Source organism: Akebia trifoliata, chromosome 5 (assembly GCF_017979445.1).
Source record: "Akebia trifoliata isolate Shusen 1 chromosome 5, ASM1797944v1, whole genome shotgun sequence".
Classification (NCBI taxonomy): domain Eukaryota; kingdom Viridiplantae; phylum Streptophyta; class Magnoliopsida; order Ranunculales; family Lardizabalaceae; genus Akebia; species Akebia trifoliata.
Genome location: NC_141379.1, coordinates 6,292,137 through 6,316,190, shown reverse-complemented (window position 1 = coordinate 6,316,190; position 24,054 = coordinate 6,292,137). Strand labels below are relative to the sequence as shown.

Sequence of the window (24,054 nt, the reverse complement as noted above, 5' to 3'; positions counted from 1 at the left end):
AAACATTGTAATAAGGTATATTATGATACAATGAGTCGTATTATTAATTATATGTTCTTGTGTGTAGAGTTAGATTTGTAGTATTTCTTGAGTTCAGGCTTCCTTAACCACCTACAAGTATTTATCATGTTTTGTCTGGTATGTATGGTTGGTGGGGGTATTGCATATATTTAAAGGATTTGAGCGAGATATTGTACTCAAAGAGACTAGTTGCCTTGCCCCACTAGCTAGGCCTATGGTCCGGACACCTCGTCATCAAATAAAAGTTTGGTAGAATTTCTCTAATTAGGATTTTCTTCTACTATTTTCTACACAAACAAGAGCTTGTGTTTCGATAACAAAGTACTCTTATCATAATCTATCTTTGATTCGAACCCAAAATTATCTGAGTAGAGATTTAACTCTATAGCATGGCCCATCAATTTTTACGTTAGATCTACTGAATTCTTCCATTACACAAACCACATGTATTGAGAACATCCCAAATTACAAAACTACCCTTGTGCAATGTCACCGGAAACTGTGTGAAATCTTGGATTAACTTTTATTTGAAGGCACATGTATCACATAAGAACTTATTTGTAATTTAAAATATTAATTAAAGATTTATAAAATCTAAGCAACAATGAATTGCAATTTTCTTGACTTTTTGTTATTGAAAGAACCTTGATTATATTAAATTTATATATAAAAATAGAGGAATTAATGGCAACTCAAATTTTAGTGTCGAACTACTTTTGTTCTATCTTTTCTCATAATAATAATAAAGATAAACTAGATAAAAATTAAAAGAATAATTCACTTTGATCTATCTTAATCTTTATAAAATTAACCACCAAGAGGGTGGTTGAATGGTAGTAACTTGGGACCAAGGAATCTGCTCTTTCTATGGTCTCAAGTTCAAATCCCACTACCCATAAAAAAACCTTGGTGGTTACGCACTACTCCACGTAGTGGGGTATAGCCTGAGTGTGGGGCGTAGGGACTAGTCTAGTGCGTGCATGCTAGTCCGGATACCCTTCGTTATAAAAAAAAAAAAAATCTTTATAAAATTATAATCCGTGGTGCATTGTAATACACCTCATTACAAGTCAAATTAGTCTATCATACTATGCGCACGTGCACGATTCTAAACTTTATACTATTAAATTTAAAATTCAAAACAAGAATCTAAAAAAAACTACACCACACCAAATTAATGAGAACCTTAGTGACTTTTTATACAAAATCGACTTAAAGTTTGAAACAAGTGTCGGGCAATTTAAAGGCTGCACCATCACGGTGTCATCCAAAATGGTCTTCCCTATGTTTAGACCGTTAGATGGTCTTTGATATTTGACTTATGTGAATCCCAATGCACTATAATGATTTGAACCTATTCAAATCAAATGGATCTCATTAAATAACCATTTCAGTCATGTACCTCTGTTTTATTCTTTCCCGCCACTCCATGTTGAATCAACATCATTCACATCTGTCAAAAATTCAAATTTAACTGTACTACAACTAACCCAACCAATCCATTCTATAATTAACCTACTTTTACTTTTGTGATTATTGTTTGTAATTATTAACTCTATAGACTTTACCAACTAAATTAATTACAACCTTCATTTGTATTTGTGAGTAAATATTTTCTTGGAAAATTAATATTTGAAAAAAATGGTTATGTAAAGAGATGCAAACTTCTATAGAAGAAAATTATTTCTTAAAATTTTTTTTTTTTTTCTTTTGCAGTAGTACACAGCCCACATAATAAAAAATAAAATCAATGTGATAGGTACAGAAATCGTAGATCTGCTGTTTGTGTTCAGTACACACAGAACCGCACTTCCTCGTAAAAAGATGTAATTTTGTAAAAAGATGAAAGTAGATTGATTTACAGTCTCCAAACCTGTCACATCAAGATGTCAATTGACAGCTATTTAGCATTATGAGTGGCGATACAAGGTTTATGTTCAGCCACGAATATTTCAAGGTCATTTCATTGAAAAAATATCAGAGTGATTTAGGACAAATTGTTCGTACATAAGGTGTTTATGGTAATTTCGCTTTTTTAGACAGCTGGATCCAACGTCCTCCAATACGTTAGAAAGATCGCATGGGCAAAATGGACATTTTATCTCCCATATTTCAAAAATCCGAGCGAGCACACTGTTGGTTTACTGTATAAAAATTCCTCGGACTCAAATCCATCAGGATCCGCACAAAAAATAAAAAAAATTATTTTAATAAATTGACCCTAATAGAAGTCCTCAATTGGATTTAAATGTGTCAATGGGGCCTATTTAATCGAAATTGAATCATAGTCAAAGATCTTGATTCCTGACATTTTTTCTACACTTGATTACAGTTGGGTCTCAAAAAACAGAATCAATAGGAATTGAAATCAATTCGACTCTATTTAATAGGTAATCATAATCAGAATCAGAATCAATTCGAATGGTGTGCTCTATTCCTTCTTGGAGTATCGAAAAATACTTACAAGGGGGGATGATGATACATGCAAATTGTACTTGTATCATACCCACAAAAATAAGGAATTTTAACTTTGCTCATAATTTATGATCTATTTCTCATAAATTATAATTTTGATGGTGAATGTCGTCGTGTCATTTCTTACAAAATTTGGATGAGCATTTCAGAGGAGAAATTCATCACTTTTTTGGGCTGCCAAGTCCACGGTGAACTACAATTCCCTTGACATAATGAAATGTGGTCAATAGAATAAAGGAGAGACATAAAGAGGTTAATGTTTGGATTTTAATAATTTGTCTTTGTGAGTACATGCTTCAAATTTAGATGCATTGTCGAGGATCTTGACAATCATCTTAATTTTAATTGAAAAAATATTATATTATTTCTAATTATTTTAGTATTGAAGAAGCTCGTAATTTCAACTTCTAACAGATTGATTTTATTTTTTACTTTTTATGTTAGTTTCCTTTAGACGCGAAATTTAACAAAGAATCAGAACTAGTTGGTACCTATCGTTCTTGTCGATTTCAATTCCACTTATTTTAGGATTGTAATCGAAACCATAAAGAAGAGGAACCAAGAAAAACACGATGGTTCTCAGTTCTAGGTACCTTAAGAACCAAATCGGAATCAACCAACCCATTGACACCTCTTCCTAGGATGTTGAAATGGAACAGTAGAAAGACAATATTAGAAATAAATGCATTTGATAAAAAAATGTAGGATCCATAGTTGATAAACTTATAAATAATAATAAATAAAAAAATCGGGACGGTAGGGGCATGACCTAGTGTTGTACAATGCTTTTAGCTCATAGGCAATTTATGTCTAAATACACAAAATGCCTATGAGTCAGAAGCATTGTACAACACCTAGTTAAAAGAAATATTTAAGTTGAAATATTAAAATATAAAGAAGGGGTTTTTCCCAAAAAATGCGCAATTTATGTCAAAATTCCAGTTTTGGTACACTATTCATTTTCATTCTCAAAATATGTTTTCCTAGTGAATTCGTAATCAATGAATTTGCTGATAAATTACTAACGAGATCGTTGATAAGACAAAATCAATGGTATTTTATCTACGACTTCATAGATTATAAAAGTGATGAGTTTACTAGAAAAGTATGTTTTGAAAATTAAAACGAACATTGTACCAAACTTAGAATTTCTTCAATTTCAATACACAAAATAGAGATTTACCCAATAAAAAACTTAAGTGAAAGATTGAGAATTAATAAAAGTTGGGGTGCCAATAGAAACTCTCTCATTTTCTTTTGCTAGATCACTATTTTTTGGGGTTTAGGATTGCATATGAGACTAATGATAATTGTAAAACAACACTGAAATTATTGGAAGACATGTTATAATGTTTTGTAATGTTGAGATAATAATTTGAGCCAAACCTTGGTGATGTTTGATGAAGAGTGTGTTTTAATCGTTAACTGGGGTGTGATAAATCATTTAAGAAATTAGGGTGCAATAGCATCTCTCTCCACTTACTTTAAGGGTTTGTTTGATTGCTTATCGATTCAGATTGGTCTCTAATCTCAAGCAAGGATGAGCTAAGTTGGCACCTTCGCGCGCGCGCCCACACACACACGCATCTATTATTGGATCAAGTCAGAATCTGATTGATCCAAAATTAACTCTATTATAAATTGGAATGGATCTTTATCAGATTGGATCCTTATCTGAGCCCTACTCCTCGATTGGAATCTACTAAGCTATCATATTGTATGAAAATATATTTGAGTTATTATTATGACCCATTGATAGCCCTAATTTGGAATATTTGTGGAAGCACATTTTTCATTAGATCAATAAACAAATTCATTAGGATTTTAATTCTAAGACATCTTAGTTTCATTTTTCCCATTTTAAATTTGAGAACTTTTATTGCCACACCATTTTTTTTCTAACACCACCCCAAGATGTGTGTAATTCTTTGGTATTTACATATGAGTTAGGGTGGTATTAGAAAAAATTGGTGTGGCAATAGAATCTTTTTTTAAAATTATCATACTCGTTTTATTTGGGAATTTTCCCATTGTGAAATCAGAAACCCAATGTTTTTCATCTATGTATAGACTCATTAATCCATCATGAAAAATGCTCAAATCCAACAAGTCGAGATCACCTATTTAGCTTGATTTTATTATTTAAGTCTACCATGTGGTGGGTCAAACCTAATTAGTTCGAAAATATGTCCTTTCGATATTTTGGTTTCACAAACATCTTGAATAGGTGTAAATGATCATTACTCTCTTCTCAAAGCTTTATCTTAAAGATTTAGGATTGGTTAAAGAAATCATGTTCTTTCATTCAATATTGTCTATGATCATTTCTTCTTTTTTTGAATGGTGTTTGTATATGTTTTTACTATCCATCCATATTTTTTTAATATGTTTTTCTCTCGTTTTTATAATTTTTAACTTGATTATCTTTTTCCAACTAAGATTATAATTAACCTTCATTGAACATGCCCAAATTATCTTTTTTGATTTTTTCAATTTATTGTCGTTGAAGTTACTCTGACATTTTCCTAAGCTCTTTCTTTATAATTTCATTTTTTTAGTCTTTCCATTCATCTATCTCAACACCCTCATTTCTACTGTTATTCAATTTATTAACATGATGCTATTCGATTGTCAATCATTATGCTCCATAAGAATAATTGATCTTACGACCGACTGTCTATAAAATTATTCTTTTTAATTTGATTGATATGCATCTTATATGACACTTCATAAGAGCACATCCCCTTACTTTTACTGTCCAACTCCAATTTTATGGACATCTTCCTTAATCTCTCAATCCTTATGAATAATGTGATGTATCAAATTATAAGATTTGGAGCAAAAGAAAAGAGACCCAAATACATCGTACCCTCAAAGGTATCAATCATCAAATAGTTGTGAATTGTGAATTGCCAGTATCACATGTGGGAGTCATTTAATCATTATTCTATGGTTTAAAATATAACGACTTCTTAGTATTATACATACACACACACATATATATATATATAGAACAGCGTTATTACGATCCCTATTACGACTCATATTACGACTCACCGTTTGTCTTATATGGGCAAAAACGTTTGGAATGGGCTGATTTTTTGTGAGGATGATCTCTGTGATGAGGGGATCATCCTGCCAAAAAATCATCCCATTCCAAAACTTCTAACCCCATCAAAATTGATTTACAAAAATTTGACGGTCTAAAAATTTTCAACTTGTTAACAGGGGGCTAGAAGTTTCATAATGAGCTGATTTTTGGCAAGGATGATCTCCTCACCATAGAGATCATCCTCACAAAAAATCAGCCCATTCCAACCATTTTTGCCCATATAAGATAAAACGGTGTGTCGCAATGTGAGTCGTAAGAACTCGACCCATATATATATATAGGGGGCGGTTCAAGGGCCATATGAGAAAACATATAAAAAAACTTTCGTTTTTCACAATAAGAGTTAGAGGTTTTGGATTGAACTGCTTTTTTGCAAGGATGGTCACTATGATGAAAAGATCATCCTCACAAAAAATCAGCTCAATCAGAAACTTCTAAATCCAGCAAAAGTGATTTACAAATTAGTGATAAAAATTGGTAAAAAATCGACGGTCCACATTCTAAATCACTTTTAATGGGGTTAGAAATTTCAGATTGGGCTGATTTTTTTTTTTGAATGATCTTCCCATCATAGAGATCATCTTCACAAAAAATCAGCTCAATCCAAAATTTCTAACCCATATTTTAAAATTTGATTAAAAACGAAAGTTTTTACATATGTTTTCTCATATGGCCCTTGAACCTGACCCATATATATATATATATATATATATATGGAAATGTTCAACAACAAACATTTTTCAAAACATGAGTTAGAGGTTTTGGAATGGGCTGATTTTTGGTGAGAATGATCTCTACGGTGAGGAGATCATCATCACCAAAAATCAGCCCATTCCAAAACTTCTAACCCCATCAAAAATGATTTACAAAAAATGGACGGTCCACGATTTTTCAACTTGTAAACTGGGGCTAGAAGTTTTGGAATGGGCTGATTTTTGGTGAGGATGATCTCCTCACCGTAGAGATCATCCTCACCAAAAATCAGCCCATTCCAAAACCTCTAACCCATGTTTTGAAAAATATTTTGCCCAAATATTTGTCAAAATGTTTGTTACTGAACGGACCCATATATATATATATATATATATATGGAAATGTTCAGCACCCTAAGTTTTACCACACACTTTAACAAACGTTTTTTGTCCTACATGGGTTAGAAGTTTTGGAATGAGCTGATTTTTGGTGAGGATGATCTCTATGATTAGAAGATCATCCTCCCCAAAAATCAGCCCATTCCGAAATGTTTAGCCCCATGTTTACACGTTGAAAAATCGTGGACCGTCCATTTTTTGTAAATCAATTTTGATGGGGTTAGAAGTTTTGGAATGAGCTGATTTTTGGTGAGGATGATCTCCTCACTATAGAGATCATCCTCACCAAAAATCAGCTCATTCCGAAACTTCTAACCCATGTAAGACAAAATGCATTTGTTAAAGTGTGTGGTAAAACTAAGGGTGGCGAACGGGACCCTATATATATATATATATATATATAGTCATGCTGGGGGTGACACAAATGGATATCCTAGGGTGACAAAATCTCTTGGTGTCGTGCATATATATATATGGGTCAGGTTCAAACGACAATCATTTCAACACACATATAGACAACGTGTTTTGTCTTATATGGGCAAAAATGTTTGGAATGGGCTGATTTTTTGTGAGGATAATCTCTGTGGTGAGGAGATCATCCTTGCCAAAAATCAGCTCATTATGAAACTTCTAGACCGTCCAATTTTTGTTGAAAAATTATAGACCGCCCAATTTTTGTAAATCAATTTTGATGGGGTTACAAGTTTTGGAATGGGATGATTTTTTGCCAGGATGATCCCCTCATCACAGAGATCATCCTCACAAAAAATCAGCCCATTCCAAACATTTTTTCCCATATAAGACAAACACGTTGTCTATATGTGTGTCGCAATGTATGTCGCAGGAACCCGACCCTATATATATATATATATATATATATATATATATATATATATATATGAAACATATGAAACAACGTCATTGTTTACTAAATCGTCGGTAATTCTTCTGTTAATAATTTTTAAATTTATTAATTATTAAAATGCAACTAATAGCGGTTTAAAAATGTTGGTAATACCATATAAACAACGACATTTGAAAAAAATATCGTTAATTAACTCAATTAATTTTTAAATATATTAAAGAGATTTAACGACGGTTTGTATGTGTCGCTAATTCCCATGAAAGAACGGCATTATTTACTAAACCGTCGGTAATCCTTTCGTTAAATTTTTTTAAATTTATTAATTATTAAAATGCAATTAACAACAATTTAAAAATGCTAGTAATACCATACAAATAACAGCATTTTAAAAAATGCCGTTAATTAGCTCGATTAATTTTTAAATATATAAAAAGAGATTTAACACCAGTTGTTATGTGCCACTAATACACAAGAAACAACTGTGTTTCTCTTAAAAATCGTCGGTAATTTAATCCGTCATTTTTTAAATTAATTAAATTTATAAAATATGTTTTACAACGTTTTTCAAACGTCGGTAATATAGTCTTTAGTGGCAGTAATTAATGATTCGCTATTAATACATTTAGTTTATTTGGTTATAAGCAGCAAAAAAATTTCTTCTCTTTATTTTCCTCTGTCTCATGCACTTTGTTTTAGTGAGATCATCATTTTCAAAATATAAATAACAGCAATCTCGCTACCTTTTATAAGCGAGATCGTTATATTAAAATCTCTATATGTTTTCAGAATTAAATGAACAATGTACTTGACTGTGAATTTTAACAAAAGTTGCACATGTTTTCGGAATTTTATCTAGAAGATCTTCGATTCTTTCCCTTTTATATTATTAAACAATTTGAGTGTGTGATCAAGAACCGGGGCCTTTTTCTCTTTCATCCATACTTTCTAAAGCTATCTTGTTTAGCTTTTCTCTCCTATACTCACAAAATATCCAAATTTATATCTTAAATAATAATTATTATTACATTAAAAAAAAAAAAACAAAACAAATTAACAACTAAACAAGGAAAATTTTTTGAATGAGTTATTATTTAATACGTCTGAAGTATAACATAAGTTTTTAGATCAGCAAAATCATTGTCACAAATCTCTATGAGGACACCATTTCACTCCCTATATTTTCTAAACTACCCAAAGATCAGGCAATGAAATTATTGATATCACATGGTACTCAAGGAAATATTCACCTTTCTACACATTAGCACGTAAAATCATAGTTGTACAAGTTGTTGAGTCAACTCAAAACTTGATCGAGTCAATTTCACTTGATTGGATTTCAAGGTGTCTTAACCCTAGAACTTTATGAACCCAACTTACCAAGTTAACTCGGCTGATCAACTGACTCAATTTTTCATTTTGACCGAGTCATCCCAAAAATGAATCACATTGGGTCAGAAAATTCAACCGATTTAATTGACTATATATGATATTTTTTAGGAGATGTATCTTAAAAATACTTATAGGTTAAATATATTTATTTATCTTATCTGAGTAAACTTGTAAATTTTGATCCTTCTGGATTAGTTGGACATTCGATTCGATTCAAGCTCTTGAATTTTAAAATTGTGTAAAACTTTACATTGATTAAATACACTTGAAAATCCAACTCGTTTATGATGTTGATGGAGTTGAATCTCAATTTTAAAATAAGAGAGATTCTATTGCCACACCAACTTTTGCTTACGCCACCCAATTCATATGTAAATGACAAAAAAAAGAAAGATGCTAAAAATAGACGTCTTTTAGAGGCGATTTTGTTGTGGGGCGCCACCAACACAGCAATTTGATCGGTAGTTTTGCAGGAAGAGCTCCCAAAAGAGATGAAATCAGTGGCGATTTTTGGGAACCGTCGACGAATCACCAACTCTTTTGGTAATTTTTGGCGCGAAGCTTTGATTTTGTTTCCTCTCTCCCTCTTTTTCATTCTATCTCCCTCTCGCACTCTCTCCGTCTATCTCACTCTCTCGCCCTAACTCCCAATCTTTCCTTCTCGTACCCTCTTCGTCTCTGTTACGATTTTCATCCTTAGAAGGGACGTAGAAGCTCAACTTGTTGCAGTTTTTTTGCCAGGGCTTTGGAGATTTGAGGTTTGTAGAGTTTTGTTTTTTGAATCTCATTTACTTTGATAAATCTCATTTACTTCGTCTTGAATGTTCTTTCATACTCTCTTTGAATGCAGATGAGTTGTGGTATTAAAAGGGTTTGTTCTTGATAAATTCCTTTCAACGTTACTCTAATGTCGATGTTTGATTTTCAGTTTTACTTATTACTTCCATTTTTGCAATGAATAAGATGGGTATAGAGAAGAGTTTCATTGTTTGTTTTTGTGGTGCTAGGGTTACGGAATAGACTAAATTAGATTTTATTAGTGGTAAAAGCATGCTTGTTCAGGTTTACCACCGTGCTTATTCAGGTAAAAATAGGTGTGTAAAATTTGTAGAATTGTACTACAAATTTCGGAGTGCATTCCATTTACATGAAAACACACTGTTTAAAAGTCATGTGTGCGTATCCTACAACTTGGCTAGATTTGTTAAACTTTATATAATAGACAATAATTCACTAGTAAGTGTATATTTAGAGTTTCCTTTGATATTTTATATAACTTCCCAACCTTTTTTTGTTCGGATTTGAACCAGTTTTTTTTTTTTTTCATGAATTTTGGAGTTTTTGTTCCCTTTTCTTTATAGAACTATAGATTTTTTTGGTAAAATTTTTACTTGAATGATGGGTTTTGTGTACTTATATTAAAGTGGGTATGTTTCTACCTGTTTCAGGAAATTTATGGAGGAATTTTTTGGTTTTTGGTTAATAATTAAGGGTTAAGTTTGTGGGATTTGTTCTGTTTCTGGTAATTTGATATTTGAAGATACCCAACTTGTATTGGGTATTATTGTTTACTAGTTCATGTTATAGTGTGAACTTGGATCACTTAGAAAAAATGTTAAATTATTTGTATTTTTATGCAATCTTGCAGCATTTGATTGATACAAATCTTTCTTTTTCCTGTAATTTTCAGAAACAGAAAAACTGGGTAAGATGCCACTGACTGATCTTTTCTTGGGTGGTGGAAATAGTTTGCTTTGAAGCTATTCTTTGTGGGTCTCTTGTGAATTGGATTCTGGCTTCGATATTTGGGAATCTATTTGCCATGTTTTTCCAATCTGTGGTGGAGGTTTACTTTATGGTGGTTTGGTTGGTATACCACTTTGCAGCAAAGTGAAAGGATGTCAATTCAGATGGGACGAGGTTTGGGAGGAGAAATTTGGAAGATTATATCAATGGCATCAAATGATACTAGTGGTAACTACGTGGAATTTCACTTCAAGGTACGTAGCAAAGTAAATAAATAAAAAACAAAACAAATGAAGTTCACTTCAAGGCTCTGAATGCAACTGAAATATACCGGTAACATCTTGATGCTTTTTTCTCTTTTGTACTCCATATGTGTACTTCATCGGTCAGGAAAACATATGAACTTGTTTATAATTTCACGAGAATGTATTTGTATGTAAATTGCATGATTCCAATTTCCTGTAGTGTACGATTTGTTGGCACTAGTGAAATGAAAAATCAGATAAGGCTCATGATTTGCTTAGCTGAAAGCTTAAGTATTGGTCTATAATATTCTTTGTTTCACTTCATATTGTATAGATTAAAGCATTTTCTTTTTTAGGCTGTACTTGTATTTCTTTTTCTGGACAAAGCAGACTAGAATATTGGTATTGTTGCTGTATTGTAGTGTTATGCGATGAACTTTGCATTTGTTGATGTTGGTCATGTTTCTGTATGTGGTCGTTTGTTTAGTGGCAAGACAACTATCTTCAGGTCATCAGAGTCTTTGGTTCTCTTTAAAATTGAGAATCTTTCTTTCTTCTTTTCGTTTTTCAGGGGAACACTGAACTGCTTTTGAAATCCTGCCCAACCTAGCACATAGAGACTATTTTTTTTGATAACCAAAAGATTTGTTGAAAATAGGAGTCCTCAAGGAGAGATACAAGAAGCAAAGGCCAAAAGGCCAAAAAGAAAAAAAAGAAAAAAAAGAAAAGAAAAACATAAAACCCCCAAAAGAACGATCACCATTTACACACAAGGTCCCACCCAAACAAGAGACCCTTGAACAATTGAAATTGCTTACCTTGATAAAACAGCAAACCTGCAATGCTAAAAATAATTTCCTGCAAAGAGTGTTCCTTTCCTTAGAAGATTTTCCCCGTTCCTTTTTTTCCATAAGCACCAACAAATAGTCTGGGGAATAAAATTCCAAAGAATCGTCTCCCTACCAAAAAAATTAGAGGACCTCTAATACTCAACCACCCCTACAAGTAAGGGGCACGCCAAGAGAATCCTCTCCCTATCAAATGGCATGCAACTAGGACATGGTTCTTTTCTTGGAAAACCCTATTGTTGTGCCTTTTCCACACATCCTCAGTGCTGTTAAATAGCATATGCCATGGTGTGCAACTGGGCATATGCTATGCACATATGTGATTCGCATTAGCATATGCGATGGCAGAACAAGAAAAAAAAGATTTAAAAAAAAAAATGCAAATATTCTAACAACCAAAGGAAAATATTCTTATAAGCTTTCATTCCCAACATGATTGTAATTTATATTTGCATATATATAACAAGTATGCAAGAAGGTAAGAATGCATGGACTCAAGAGCTTGAAAACAAAAATGAAATCTATATTAATTATAAAAAATTAATGAAGTTCCAAATTCTCGACTTGTATTTGATTTTAAATTATTACATTTGTTTGACTTGCTTTGTGTAGAATAGTAGAACCTTGAATCTTGCTTGAGTTGTTTCTTGGCCTGATTCTTGTCTTGCAATAGAAGATAAGAAGTAGAAGTATAAAAATTAAGAAAACAAGTCATAGATTAAAAGAACCAGTAGAAGTAGTAGAAAAATTAGAAGTAGTGAGCCTTTGAGTGTGTGTAAGTGTGATTTGGAGGGTATTAGAGAGAAAATGTTGGACTTTAGATGCTTAGAGAGTGATGGGAAAGGGAAGGGAGGGAATGGGGTATTTATAGAGGTTTTTGAAGAAGAAACATAAAAATAAAAAATAGTGATCAACAATCAGGGGTTTAGCCAGGATTTTGCCTACGTGGGGGCAACTCAAAGAGTGGAAAAAATTGTGGGGGGAAATAAGAGTAAATTTTTATTTTTTATTTTTTATTTTTTATGGATGCTTTAGCAGCAGATTTTTTGATTTGCCGCTGTTATCTGTCGCAATAGCTCTTAACCCCATATAGGCTTTGAAAATTCTTGCAGGGGCAAATTCTCCCATTGCCCCCATTGTAAATCCGCCTTTGCCAACAATAAGATTTTGACTACTGGATAAGTATGCCATCACATACTGCACACATACTGCATATGCGATCGCATAGTGCAGTATGTGATCGTATACTAAAATATAGTAAGCGATAGCATATGTGTCTGGCATGTTTGCCACATATGCCTTGATGGCATATGCGGAAAAAAAGTTGTGGATGGCATATGTGACTGCATTTGACAACAATGCACATCCCTGAAAGTGCGCAGAGAGGATCTTTCAAAAGATTTTGCTAGTTGGCTAAGGATGTGAAGATCAATTAAGGAGTAAGTCAATTGCCCTCTTAGGGAACAATTACTTAATATCAAGGAGATATAGACTATCTTCTTGGATGGCTAAAACTGACAGAGGTACAAGGGAATAGAGATTGAGAGAACAGAGGAATGTAGAGATGTGAGGGGTTTAGAGGAAAAAAGAGTGATAATGGGGAGACAAAGGATTTGGAATAGCTAATGAGTCTACAAATGGAGGATGAAGAATTCAAGGAAGAGAAGGGAAAGCTTGCTAGAAATGTTGAAAAAGCTACAAGGAAGTGCAAGGCTAGGCTGGTGTTAGTTGGGATTTTGTTGGTGTTGGGTTTGAAACATTATTGGGTCAAACCCAACTAGTAGCAGGAGTATCCCTAACCACAAGGCTATGGAAGCCATCTCACGCTTTTTGACCTACAATACCTTTTTGGTGGTTTTTTATTGATTGCAGTTCATGTACCAACATCTTCCATGCATAGGATTATAGGAACTTTAGTGACCCATTTTTTGTTGTTGGAGTGAAGTTGCATAAAATCAAGGAGCAAAGAGATTGTGAGATGTTACACTAATGCGTTTTTCGTGATGCCACAATTGCGTTGTGCAAATCTAATATTAGGTGAGTTTTTTCACCATTATTTCCTTATTTCAGTCCCAATGTTACTGAGAGTTCAAATTGAACTTCAGAAACATTGAATGGATCTCTTTTAGCTTCTAATTCAATAATTTTTTGAAGGGACGTCATAATGAAGGTGCATATAGTTTGCTGAGTCACACAAAGGTGACAGATGTATCAGATCATGCACCTTTATCTAATTGTAGATTTTAGAACTAGAGGAAATAATTAAGAATGATACCATCCTTAGATGGTATAGAGTTCCGGAGCTGTGTGGATCATTTTTCTCTAAGGTATGGTTTTACCTGCCATGAGCTGCTTGCACACTGATTTTATTCAGATTAAACTGCAGACCTGATCAGAGTGTAGATAGCCTTATCAACCAATAATTATATAAGAGTGCAGAGTTCATATATAAAAAAATATGTAATTTTGTTATTTGAGTTGTAGTTGCAATCGTATGTTGTAGTTGGATCTGTGTAGTTTCTTTCAGACACATCCATAAATGAATTTGATACTTTGGACATTTTACATGTTCCCTTTTTGAAGATTTTGCCCACTTAAAAGTGTTTGGGTTTAACTTGTGAGATGGGTGTTATTAGTTGTGTATTAATAAGTTAATGTTCATTAGAACATTTGATTTTGAGTTAATGTGCTTTAGAGCATTTGATTGTACTTGGCTGGTTGTGTAGCAGCCATAATCTATTTGGAATTATTTTGTTTTACTGCAAACCATTATAATGACCTAGTTAAAAAGGGTTGCCTGGTTGGAATGTGGTTGCTAGAGAAACATGTTTCTAGTTGGTCTTATAATTTTGACATTAAAGAGGTAATAAGAATATAAGATGCACAGTTGTGTCGTACAGATGGTTGTTTTGGTTGACTTGACCTTGTAATTAGTGACTCTTAGGCAGTGTTTGTTTGCGCTATTTTTCAGCGCTTATTGCTGAAAAAAATTAAATTCAGCATTTTTTGTTAAAATAGCACGTTTGTTTACTCTATATTTTCAGTGCTTATTGCTGAAAATAAGTGAAAAAAATTCAGCACTATTTTGATGCTGAAAAAAAGTGCTGAAACGATAAGCACTTCGTTTTTTCGACACGAACAAGTATGCCCTTCATTTTTTTGAACATGGACAAGTATGCCCTTATTCTTAAAAAGATATTACCTCTTATATCCCATGGATAAGTATATAAACACCCCCACAAATTAATAAACCCACACCATAATTTGGTTAAAAGTTTTGAAATGAGTAGATTTTTTATGAGGATGATCTCCTCATTAGTATATAAGCACCCCACAAATTAATAAACCCACACCATGGCTAAATTATTTTGTCTTATATGGGTTAAAAGTTTTGGAATAAGTTGATTTTTGATGATGATGATCTCTACAATGAAGAGATCATCCTTACCAAAAATCAGCACATCCTGAAACTTCTAACCCTATCAAAACAAGTTCAAGAATCGTAAATCGTCTCTTCTTTAAAAAAAAAAAATTATTTTTGACGAGTTAGAAGTTTCAAAATGGATTGATTTTTGGTGAGGATGATCTCTAGACTATATAGACCATCCTCACTAAAATTTGCTCATTCCAAAAACTTTAACCCATATAAAACAAAAAAAATTGGCTATGGTGTGAGTTGCCCTTATTAATTCATAGGGTGCTTTTATAATTACACATCCTTCATTTTCATCGAAAATTATTCATCCAAAATTAAGTTATTTTAATGTTGATTTTAAATTTTTGTGACTTGTATGACATTATTATTTTTAATTTGAAATTTGTGGGCTTTTATTAATAGAAATTATTATTTATAAATTGAAGATTTGAGTATTATTTATTATTTAAAAATGAATTGTATTTTAATTTTATAAGAAATAATATATTTTTTGTGTTTGATAAGAAATAGGCATTTGAAACATACAAACAATGTATAATATAATTGTAAGGGTAATAAAGACAATTTACCAACTTCAGCAATGTGTAACAAAATGTTTCAACATCTAAACAAACAACTTTTTCAGCAGTTAAATTCAGCGCTTATAAGTTTCAGCGCTTAATGCTATTCAACACTTATTTTTTTCAGTTTAACAAACAACACCTTATACTTTTTTCATCCTAAAGATGGATATTCATATTTTCTTTCCTAAGGTACCACCTTACATGGCAACTCCTTTCTCCATCAAGATTAATTTTAGAGCATCCATTTAATGTGGCAATGCTCCATTACTATCGTAGTTACATGAGAAATCTTTTATGGATCATTATTTTCCATTCAAATTCCAGTGATTTGACATCTGATGTTTCGTATTTACTCATTATTGGACTTTGAATTGCCTCATTAATTCAGGTAACACCCACAATCTTAAATGCCCCGATTCTGACGTCGTCTTAGAAACTACATAAGTTTTAGAAAATCCTCTGATGTAGAGTTTTATTTTTCTCCAATGTAGCAAAACCACATTTGTGAATTAAACTTGGGTGTCTTGATCTTGTTTTCTGTTGTTAACTATTGATAGTGAAGGTTTGATGTTTCACTTGAAAGACATTTATATCTTTTCCATTTTTAAGTTAAAATGATCAACTTTGTTCAGATTCTAGTATTGTTAAATTGTTAGATCTGCACCTATGCATCTTGAATTGATTTTCATATGCTAGTAGTTAATGTAAATCAAGATTTTCATATGCTAGTAGTTAATGTAAATCAAGATTTTCATATGCTAGTTTTTTTTTGGTGCAATTTTTTTTCGCTTCAGTTTTTGTGCAGTTTGTTTTGCCTCAAAAGATAGGAAACAGGGTGAGTTGCCCAATCCACACTCGGGCAAAGCAAAATGGAGTCAAGCCATATTCACAAGACGAGCCTGACTCAATCAAGCTAAATCTTACATTGATTATCACAATCAATTAGCTCATGGGAGCTAGTAGTTTCTTGTTCCATTGAAGAGAAATGTCCAATTGTCACTTTTTGGGTGTCATCGACAAATGGGTTAAAGCCCTTTTGCTTGTCTTTGAATTCTCAGGTAGCCATTCTGCCATACGTGTTTTCCTTTCCTAACCAGGGATCCCCGTTGAGTCAAGTTCCAAAGGCAATGGTGCTGGGTCCCGTCATGGGTATTTGAGTCTTGCCTTTGCTTCTCCTGCATCTTCCCCTCTGTTTCTATTAAGTTTAGTTTGGCAAAAAATTTAATAAAGTTGATCATCCTTATTGCATAAGAATAGAAATTTTCTCTTTTCTAATTATTGATTCTCAACATTTTTTGTGTTATTTACATTATTACCTGCCCTCGGAGTAATCCAATATAACTTACTGATCAATGGTATATATGGATGCTTCTAATTGACTGCAATGATCAACTTATGACAGGAACAATTGATTCAAATGGAAAGGACTAGAGCATCTGCTGCTCTACAGGCAAGTTTCTTTTCTTCTTCTTATTCTTGTTTTTCTTTTTTGCGAGTTAAACAAGTAACCAAAATACTGAAATATTCTATATTTACTTATAGGAGTTAAACAAGTAACCAAAATACTGAAATATTCTATATCTACTTAAAGAAGTTGGTGTATTGTACATTTATACTAAGGTTGCAATCATAAGGAACCTAATGAATCGGCTGAAACCATTCATTGTTGCTAGTTTCTACCAAGGTTTGATTATGATGTGCTTTGTTGTGTCAAATAAGGACAGTGTTGTTATCTATTATTTATCAAGTAGATAAACATGTAGTAATTGCAGCAATGGGATCAATTAGTGTTCTTGAAAATTTGGACAATATTTCACCGCTAAAGCTCATAAAGATAAGGTGTACACTGTTGGCCCCAAAAAATTGTCTTGGTTAAGAAATTTCTCTCTGTTATAGTTTGAGTCTGAGCTTTTGCCTTGGATAAGTTATCTCATGATGCTTTTGTTTTGCTTTTAGATGGCAGAGTGAGTTTATGACTCTTGCCTTTCTTTTTTGATTTACACATATCCATTGTCGACCACTTAGGCCAATTGAGCATAAATACACTCATATCTTATTATTTCTCTCAGGTAGTAACAGTTCCAATGGGTAATCTTTTACCTGCTAACCCAGATATCCTTGAGGGTGTGGATGATCTTATACAACTCAGTTACTTGAATGAGCCATCGGTTCTTCATAATCTCCAATACTGATATTCTCATGATATGATTTATGTGAGTATGATTCCAATCAAAATGTTAACTTCACTGTCATTTTTCTATTACTGATTCTTGTTTATTTTCTAATAGACTATAGCAGGACCTGTTTTGGTTGCCATTAATCCCTTCAAAGATTTTGAAATCTATGGAAGTGATTTTATCACAGCTTATAGGCAGAATGTTATGGATAGCCCTCACGTATATGATATAGTAGACACGGCCTTCAGTGAGATGATGAGAGGTAACAATACTTTAGCAGACCATAGTTGTTTGGAGATAATTTGATTCTTAGGTTGACTACCTATTGTTTGTTAATGAGAGGCGTGCATGACTTGTTTCTGAAGCGATTATATTTATTTTTCCCATTTTCTGAATTTTGCAGATGAAGTAAATCAATCCATCATCATGAGGTAATTTGATGTATCTGCAATTCTGCATCTTAGTCATGTTTGAGATGTGGCTGCTGATCTCCATATATTTGCTTTTGTGGCAGTCTCCCTATCTATGGGTTTTCAGCTCTTATTTTAACTCTCGAGAGTGTTTTGTATCTTGATGTAAAATATTAGTTACGTCTGTGGATCTTATCATATTCAATTATTTCTTTAAGAGTTGCACTACCATTTACAAGTCATGATTTTCATCAGTAATTAAATTTTCCAGTCATCATTAAATTTCCAATTGACTTTCATTTGATCGCACCATTTTATTCTTTTTTTTTTTTTTAAAGTTGTAGGAGTTATCTTAGTTGGAACTCATTTAATTGCTGGCATCACCTCTTTAATGTGTTATGTGTCAGTTGGTATGTTGCTGGTAGAGTTCCTTATGATCTATCCCTTCTTCTAAGATATATCCTATGAGATTTCTCTTATGATTTCATAATTGACATAGCTGTTTCCATGTGCAGTTTATCTTCTACTCTTTCTCCCTGTTTGATTGATGGACTGGTTATAATCTGAAAACCAATGCAACTGGACACTTGTAACTGCTCTATGGGATTCCTCAACCACTAAATTTACTTTTCAGATTTTTAAATTTTTATGGATTGGGGAGTTGAGATCATCTGGTCAGTGTAATTTTTTGGGCTGTGCTCCCATCCAATTGGTGGCCCATTGTTGAATGAATTAGTCACTGAGTCACTTGCAGGGTATTGAGTGAGAATGATGGATGTTAGGTCCATATATGTCCATTTAATTTTTGACCTCACAATGTCCATTTTGGCCCGGAAAGTTTATCATCTCCAGTCTCTATTAAATTTCGATATATTTCCACCACACATAATAATAGTCACTAATAGAAATATTATGCATAATTTCAATTATTAGTATAAATCAATTTGGGGATACTCTTTTTCTATTCCTTATTGCTGAAAATTTTCATAGTGCTAATGCATAACTTCTTTAAAGAACTACAGTACTGCGTATGATCTCATACTGTCTGTTCCATTAAATTACATTTATTATTTCTCAAGCTTTTTATATAAAGGTGATTGTATATGGCTTTTGATTGACAGGCAATGATCATGCACACATTAGCTTAACTTTTATGCATTAAAGTTGTGTTCATTCATTTCCTTGTCATAATACGTATTGTTCTATACTTCTGGTTCATAGGTAAAAGTCATCTGCTTCTCACGAACAGGGGAGCGTGCCGCTCCATTCTTGCGTCAAGCTGCCAAAGATTATTGGGCTTATGCCTCTTTTGTTGAAATCATTTGTACACACTCTCTTTCTCTCTCTCTTTCTTTCTCTCTCATTTTTTAGTTTTATGTTTGAACTTACATGGCTATAAAAACTTCTTTTTTGGATGTTTCAAAATGGTTCATTTTATTTTGGACATGGTAACAGATAGGTGTTCTTCATTTTATTTTGCCTAGGATTTTCCATTTATTTTACATCCTCTATTTTTATATTTTGTGTGAATCAAAAGTTCAATAGTCCAGAATCTTCATGCGCCCATCTCAGTTAGTATGTTTTTTTGTTCTTAGGGTCAGCACTGCTTGTCTACTTGGTTAAATAACCATCTATTAACTACTGCATTAATGCTTTTTTTTTTTTTCTAAGTATCTATAGATATTGCATTAATATATCCATGAAATTAGAACATGGACGATCGTATGCGTGACATTCTAAAATGCTAAGATTAAACTAGGTATGATATGTATGTCCACATTTAGAAACATTGAGCTACATTGATAATTTAGAGAACACACGTTTAGATGCGCGGTTTACTATGAGCTGCAATGATTAAGTGGGGTACCCCTCTAATAAGTTGGAAAAATGTAAGGTAAGGCTTCTCATAGGTCTTGGTGTAGCAGGGAGGCCCATCCCATGTGATATAGTTTCAGCTGTGGCTGTTCACAGTTGAGCCAATGGGACTACTCTTTTTAAGTGTTCATCAATTTTTTTCCTTCAATTAATCAGAATTGCTTTGTGCTACATAGTTTAGCATTTTATGAACTTTTTAAAGATGCATTGTTTCTCACCTACCTTGGATATTCTTAGAATTAGAGGCATGTTTGTTTTTTTATTAATCATTGTTTCTTGTGAAGATTAACTGAGAGCCGGTTGACCAATTGTTCATTCATTGTGCCTATGTAAATTCAGTGTGATCCCATTTCCTTTCTGTTTTTCGTTTGTCTTGGTTCAGTCAAGGTCTTTGATTCAACTCTTTTATAGTTGGAGGTCCACATTGGTGTAAGCAAAATAGGGATTTTTTTTGAAGATTTTCTGTTTATTATTAACAGCATTTATTGGAAATCGTCGGTAAATAATGTATTAGAGGCGCTTTCGGCAGTTTATTATTTAACGGCAGTTTACAATAAATGACGTTAAAAGGATACATTCCCCGCCGATTAAGTAAGCTCCTCTAATACAAATTTTAGTGGCGGTTTCTGTTTATATTATATATTGTCGGCGGTTTACAATCGCCAGTAATAAAAAAAATACATGTGGATAAAGAGTTCTATTAGTTTTTCATAACCGCTGGTAATTGGTTATAAAACCTCCATAAAAAATCTATTATTGTTGGTGGTTCTATAACTGTCGTCATAATTTTTCTTGACGCCATAATTGTCAGCCAAACGCTAACCGCCGTTGATATATAAAATCGACCCTTCTTTAGCATATGGTGGTGATTTGAAAACGCCAGTGAGTGGAAAACCTAGTCTCCAACTTTTGAAATATCAATATATATATAAAAAAAAAGTACTAATGGTAATAGGTTTTAGTAGATTAGTGGAGTAGTGTCAAATGCCTCTTCAACTTTTGCAAAATAAAGAAAACTAACTCCTTAAATTAATTTGGCAAGTAAGCCAAAAAAAAAAAAAAAAAGGGTTGGAATCTATTCCATATTAATGGGTAAACCGCCCTAGTTGAATCTTGACAAAAGAAAACATATATTTAATATAATTTTTTTCAAGGTATTAGATTAAGGGTCGGGTTCAACAGCCATTTTGAAACACTTCTAATCCCATGAAAAATGGTTACAAACTATTGGTTAAAAATTTGACAGTCTACATTTCTTAGACTTATAAATTATAGATATAAATTATATAATGGACTGATTTTTAGTGAGGATGGTCTCTTCACAATAGAGATAATCCTCTCAAAAAATTAGTCATTCTTGAGCTGGAGAACACAGCCAACCATTTATGATAAATTGTCAAACCGATCATAAGATCAGGAACCAACGATGAGTTTCACACTGGTCAAGTACTGGAACATCAATATATAAATCGATACTTTTGTATTGATCATGTACTCCGATCCCCTAATATGCACAAGCACGACCCACCTTGTCCAATTTTTGCAAGATCAGAGGAGATTAATGTGTCGTCTCCTCTTAAGCAGTCGGTGGTTTTCAGGTTGAAGAAGAATGAACTCCCGAGGCTTAGACCATTTCAGGAGGATCGATCGTCAAGTCATTGGGCTTGTGGACAGGTAGGAGATTGTGTAGAAGGGGCTTTGCATGCGTCCCCTCGCAATAGTATGATGTTGTTGAACCGGAGCCGCCTCAAGAAGCATCTTTCCTCCAAGCGAAGTTCGAGCAAGGAACCCCCTTATAAGTTAAAGAAAAGTGGGTCATTTTCTTCGCATTGGTTTGAAGGGGGAAGGTCCATTGAACAAGAGGCCAGTTGAGTGCTCAAATCTGACAGCTGGACCTGCACTGAAGAGATGGTGAATCTTTGACAGGTTAAGGTGAGGACCATCGATTGCTTCTCTAAGGGGCACATGCTACTTTATCTTGCTTGATATTCTATTCAGGGTAACTGATTTGATGTTGACGATGGAATTTGATTTTAACATATTTTATTGTTCAGAATCTCGTAAGCATGGTTTTTAAACTAGTCCGAGACCGAGACGTATCGCTGGAGTTAACTTGGTATCAGAGCTGAACGAGACCAACTCACAAAGTCATTTTTTGACCGAGTTTTACTTCTCATAGTGTAATTTTTTGAGTTATCTCACGAGACGTCTCAAACGTATCGGAAAACTCATCCGAGACGACTCGGTATCAGAGTTGAACGAGACGAGACGCGATACCGAGTTTCAAAACCATGCTCGTAAGTGCCTGAGAAGATCAGTAATTCTGCATTAGGGATTTGCTACCCGAGGAAAGGGAAAAGAAATCAATCATGTTGGGTAGAAAAACATCGTTTGTCAATTAGACGGTCTGAAACAATTTGATATGTATTGATGATTAATATTATGATGTTGTCTTTTTTGGGTGGCACTTGAAGTCCCCTCGCCGCCACCACATGCACCAGGTAATTTCTGGAGGGTTTGATTCAAACGCAAGACCTATGCTTCCTGAGGTGTGGTCCCAGCCATTTCACCAACTCTTTGGGCTAGGAATTAGTGTTTTGAGAGGGAATGTAAACCATCGATTATTATCGATCGTCTCGTACTAATTGTACCATATTAGATACAAAAGAACTGATGGTTCATGTTTACCAATGTTAAACAAAGAAGCAATGGACGTGTTAGTTTAATCATGAATTATATATTGTAAAAGTAGAATACAACCTAGTTACAAAGAATATGCAGGTTGAATGTTCTGAAGTGCGAGAGAAAGAAGAAAAAGATCATGATTTGAGATAGTGGAAGTAGATATGAATACAACAGAATTAATAGAAAACATGATATTAGTATAATTTAACAGATGTTATTGCCACACGATCCTCTGTGGAAATCACCAAAGAATTTCACACAGTTGGTGTGGCAATAGTAACTCTCTAATTTAATGTAAGTAATTATAAAGATGATGAACCGCAACACTGCTATAAAATTTAAATTCTTATATAATTTTTTTATTTTATAAATTATAAAATGCATCTTAACTATTATTATAATGAAATAAGGGTGAGTATTGCTGGCACAAATCCATATTAATTAAATTTTAAATTATAAAAATATCCTTATATTAATTTTAGAAAGAAAACTGTTGAATAAATTCAAATTAGTTACTTTCAAAAATTATAAAATGCCTTCAAATTATTTTTGCTATTATAATGAGTTAAGGTTGAGGATAAAGTATCTTGATGCAAATTCACATTAATTAATGTTTTAAAGGATCAAGATCCCTCGACTCGAAAAAATGACTCATGAAAAAAACACATGATCCCAACCCTTTAAATCTAAAATCCAATGATTGATATTTATCCTCGGGATAAGTATCTCCAAGATTTGTGTTATCACGATACTCATAAATCTCAACCATTGGATTTTGTGTTTAAAAGGTTTGGGATCATGTGTTTTTTTTCGTGAGTCATTCTTAGAAGTCAATGGATCTCAACCTTTTTTTAAAACAAATATATTCATAACCTTTTTTTAAAACAAATATATTCATGCATTAGATTAAGAGGACAGAATGTGTAAAAACCCTTTGAACATGAAGCTTCAATGGTGATAAGTAGTCTATAAGTCTCAATGAGGAGTGGGATGGTCCTCACAAGAGATCTAGCCAAACATGCTTGATCTAGTCATGAAAAAAATAAGAAAAATGAAAATAGAGGAGATAGGGAAGCGTAAGCTCTAGGAATTTTTAAAAATGTATTATTTTCAAGT

The 24,054-nt window shown here is 33.1% G+C and overlaps 1 protein-coding gene across 28 annotated transcripts; it reads left to right on the top strand.

The window, feature by feature from the left end:
* The first annotated feature begins 9,341 nt into the window (after positions 1 to 9,341).
* Positions 9,342 to 22,982, top strand: LOC147401269 (myosin-2-like). Of its 28 annotated transcripts, XM_086442480.1 has the most exons (9): positions 9,349 to 9,496; positions 9,654 to 9,711; positions 10,644 to 10,658; positions 10,840 to 10,953; positions 17,194 to 17,241; positions 18,080 to 18,230; positions 18,372 to 18,399; positions 19,600 to 22,185; positions 22,308 to 22,982. In XM_086442480.1, the coding sequence occupies exons 4-8, from the start codon at positions 10,852 to 10,854 to the stop codon at positions 19,601 to 19,603; spliced, it is 333 nt and encodes a 110-aa protein (XP_086298606.1). In that variant the 5' UTR covers positions 9,349 to 9,496; positions 9,654 to 9,711; positions 10,644 to 10,658; positions 10,840 to 10,851; the 3' UTR covers positions 19,604 to 22,185; positions 22,308 to 22,982. The 28 variants fall into 28 exon arrangements, 3 of the variants coding, with proteins under 3 accessions (XP_086298606.1, XP_086298605.1, XP_086298604.1); XR_015178407.1 differs by adding an exon at positions 17,861 to 18,004 and having other exon boundaries at positions 9,342 to 9,711; positions 16,850 to 17,241; positions 18,372 to 22,185; XR_015178400.1 differs by adding an exon at positions 17,861 to 18,004 and having other exon boundaries at positions 9,344 to 9,711; positions 16,586 to 17,241; positions 18,372 to 22,185.
* The last annotated feature ends 1,072 nt before the right edge of the window (positions 22,983 to 24,054 follow it).

Bases quoted from the DNA above. Each gene is read 5' to 3' on its own strand.
- LOC147401269 (XM_086442480.1), top strand. From the start codon at position 10,852: ATGTCAATTCAGATGGGACGAGGTTTGGGAGGAGAAATTTGGAAGATT. The intron at 10,954-17,193 runs GTACGTAGCAAA...AACTTATGACAG, and splicing joins ACGTGGAATTTCACTTCAAG to GAACAATTGATTCAAATGGA. The intron at 17,242-18,079 runs GCAAGTTTCTTT...ATTTTCTAATAG, and splicing joins GAGCATCTGCTGCTCTACAG to ACTATAGCAGGACCTGTTTT.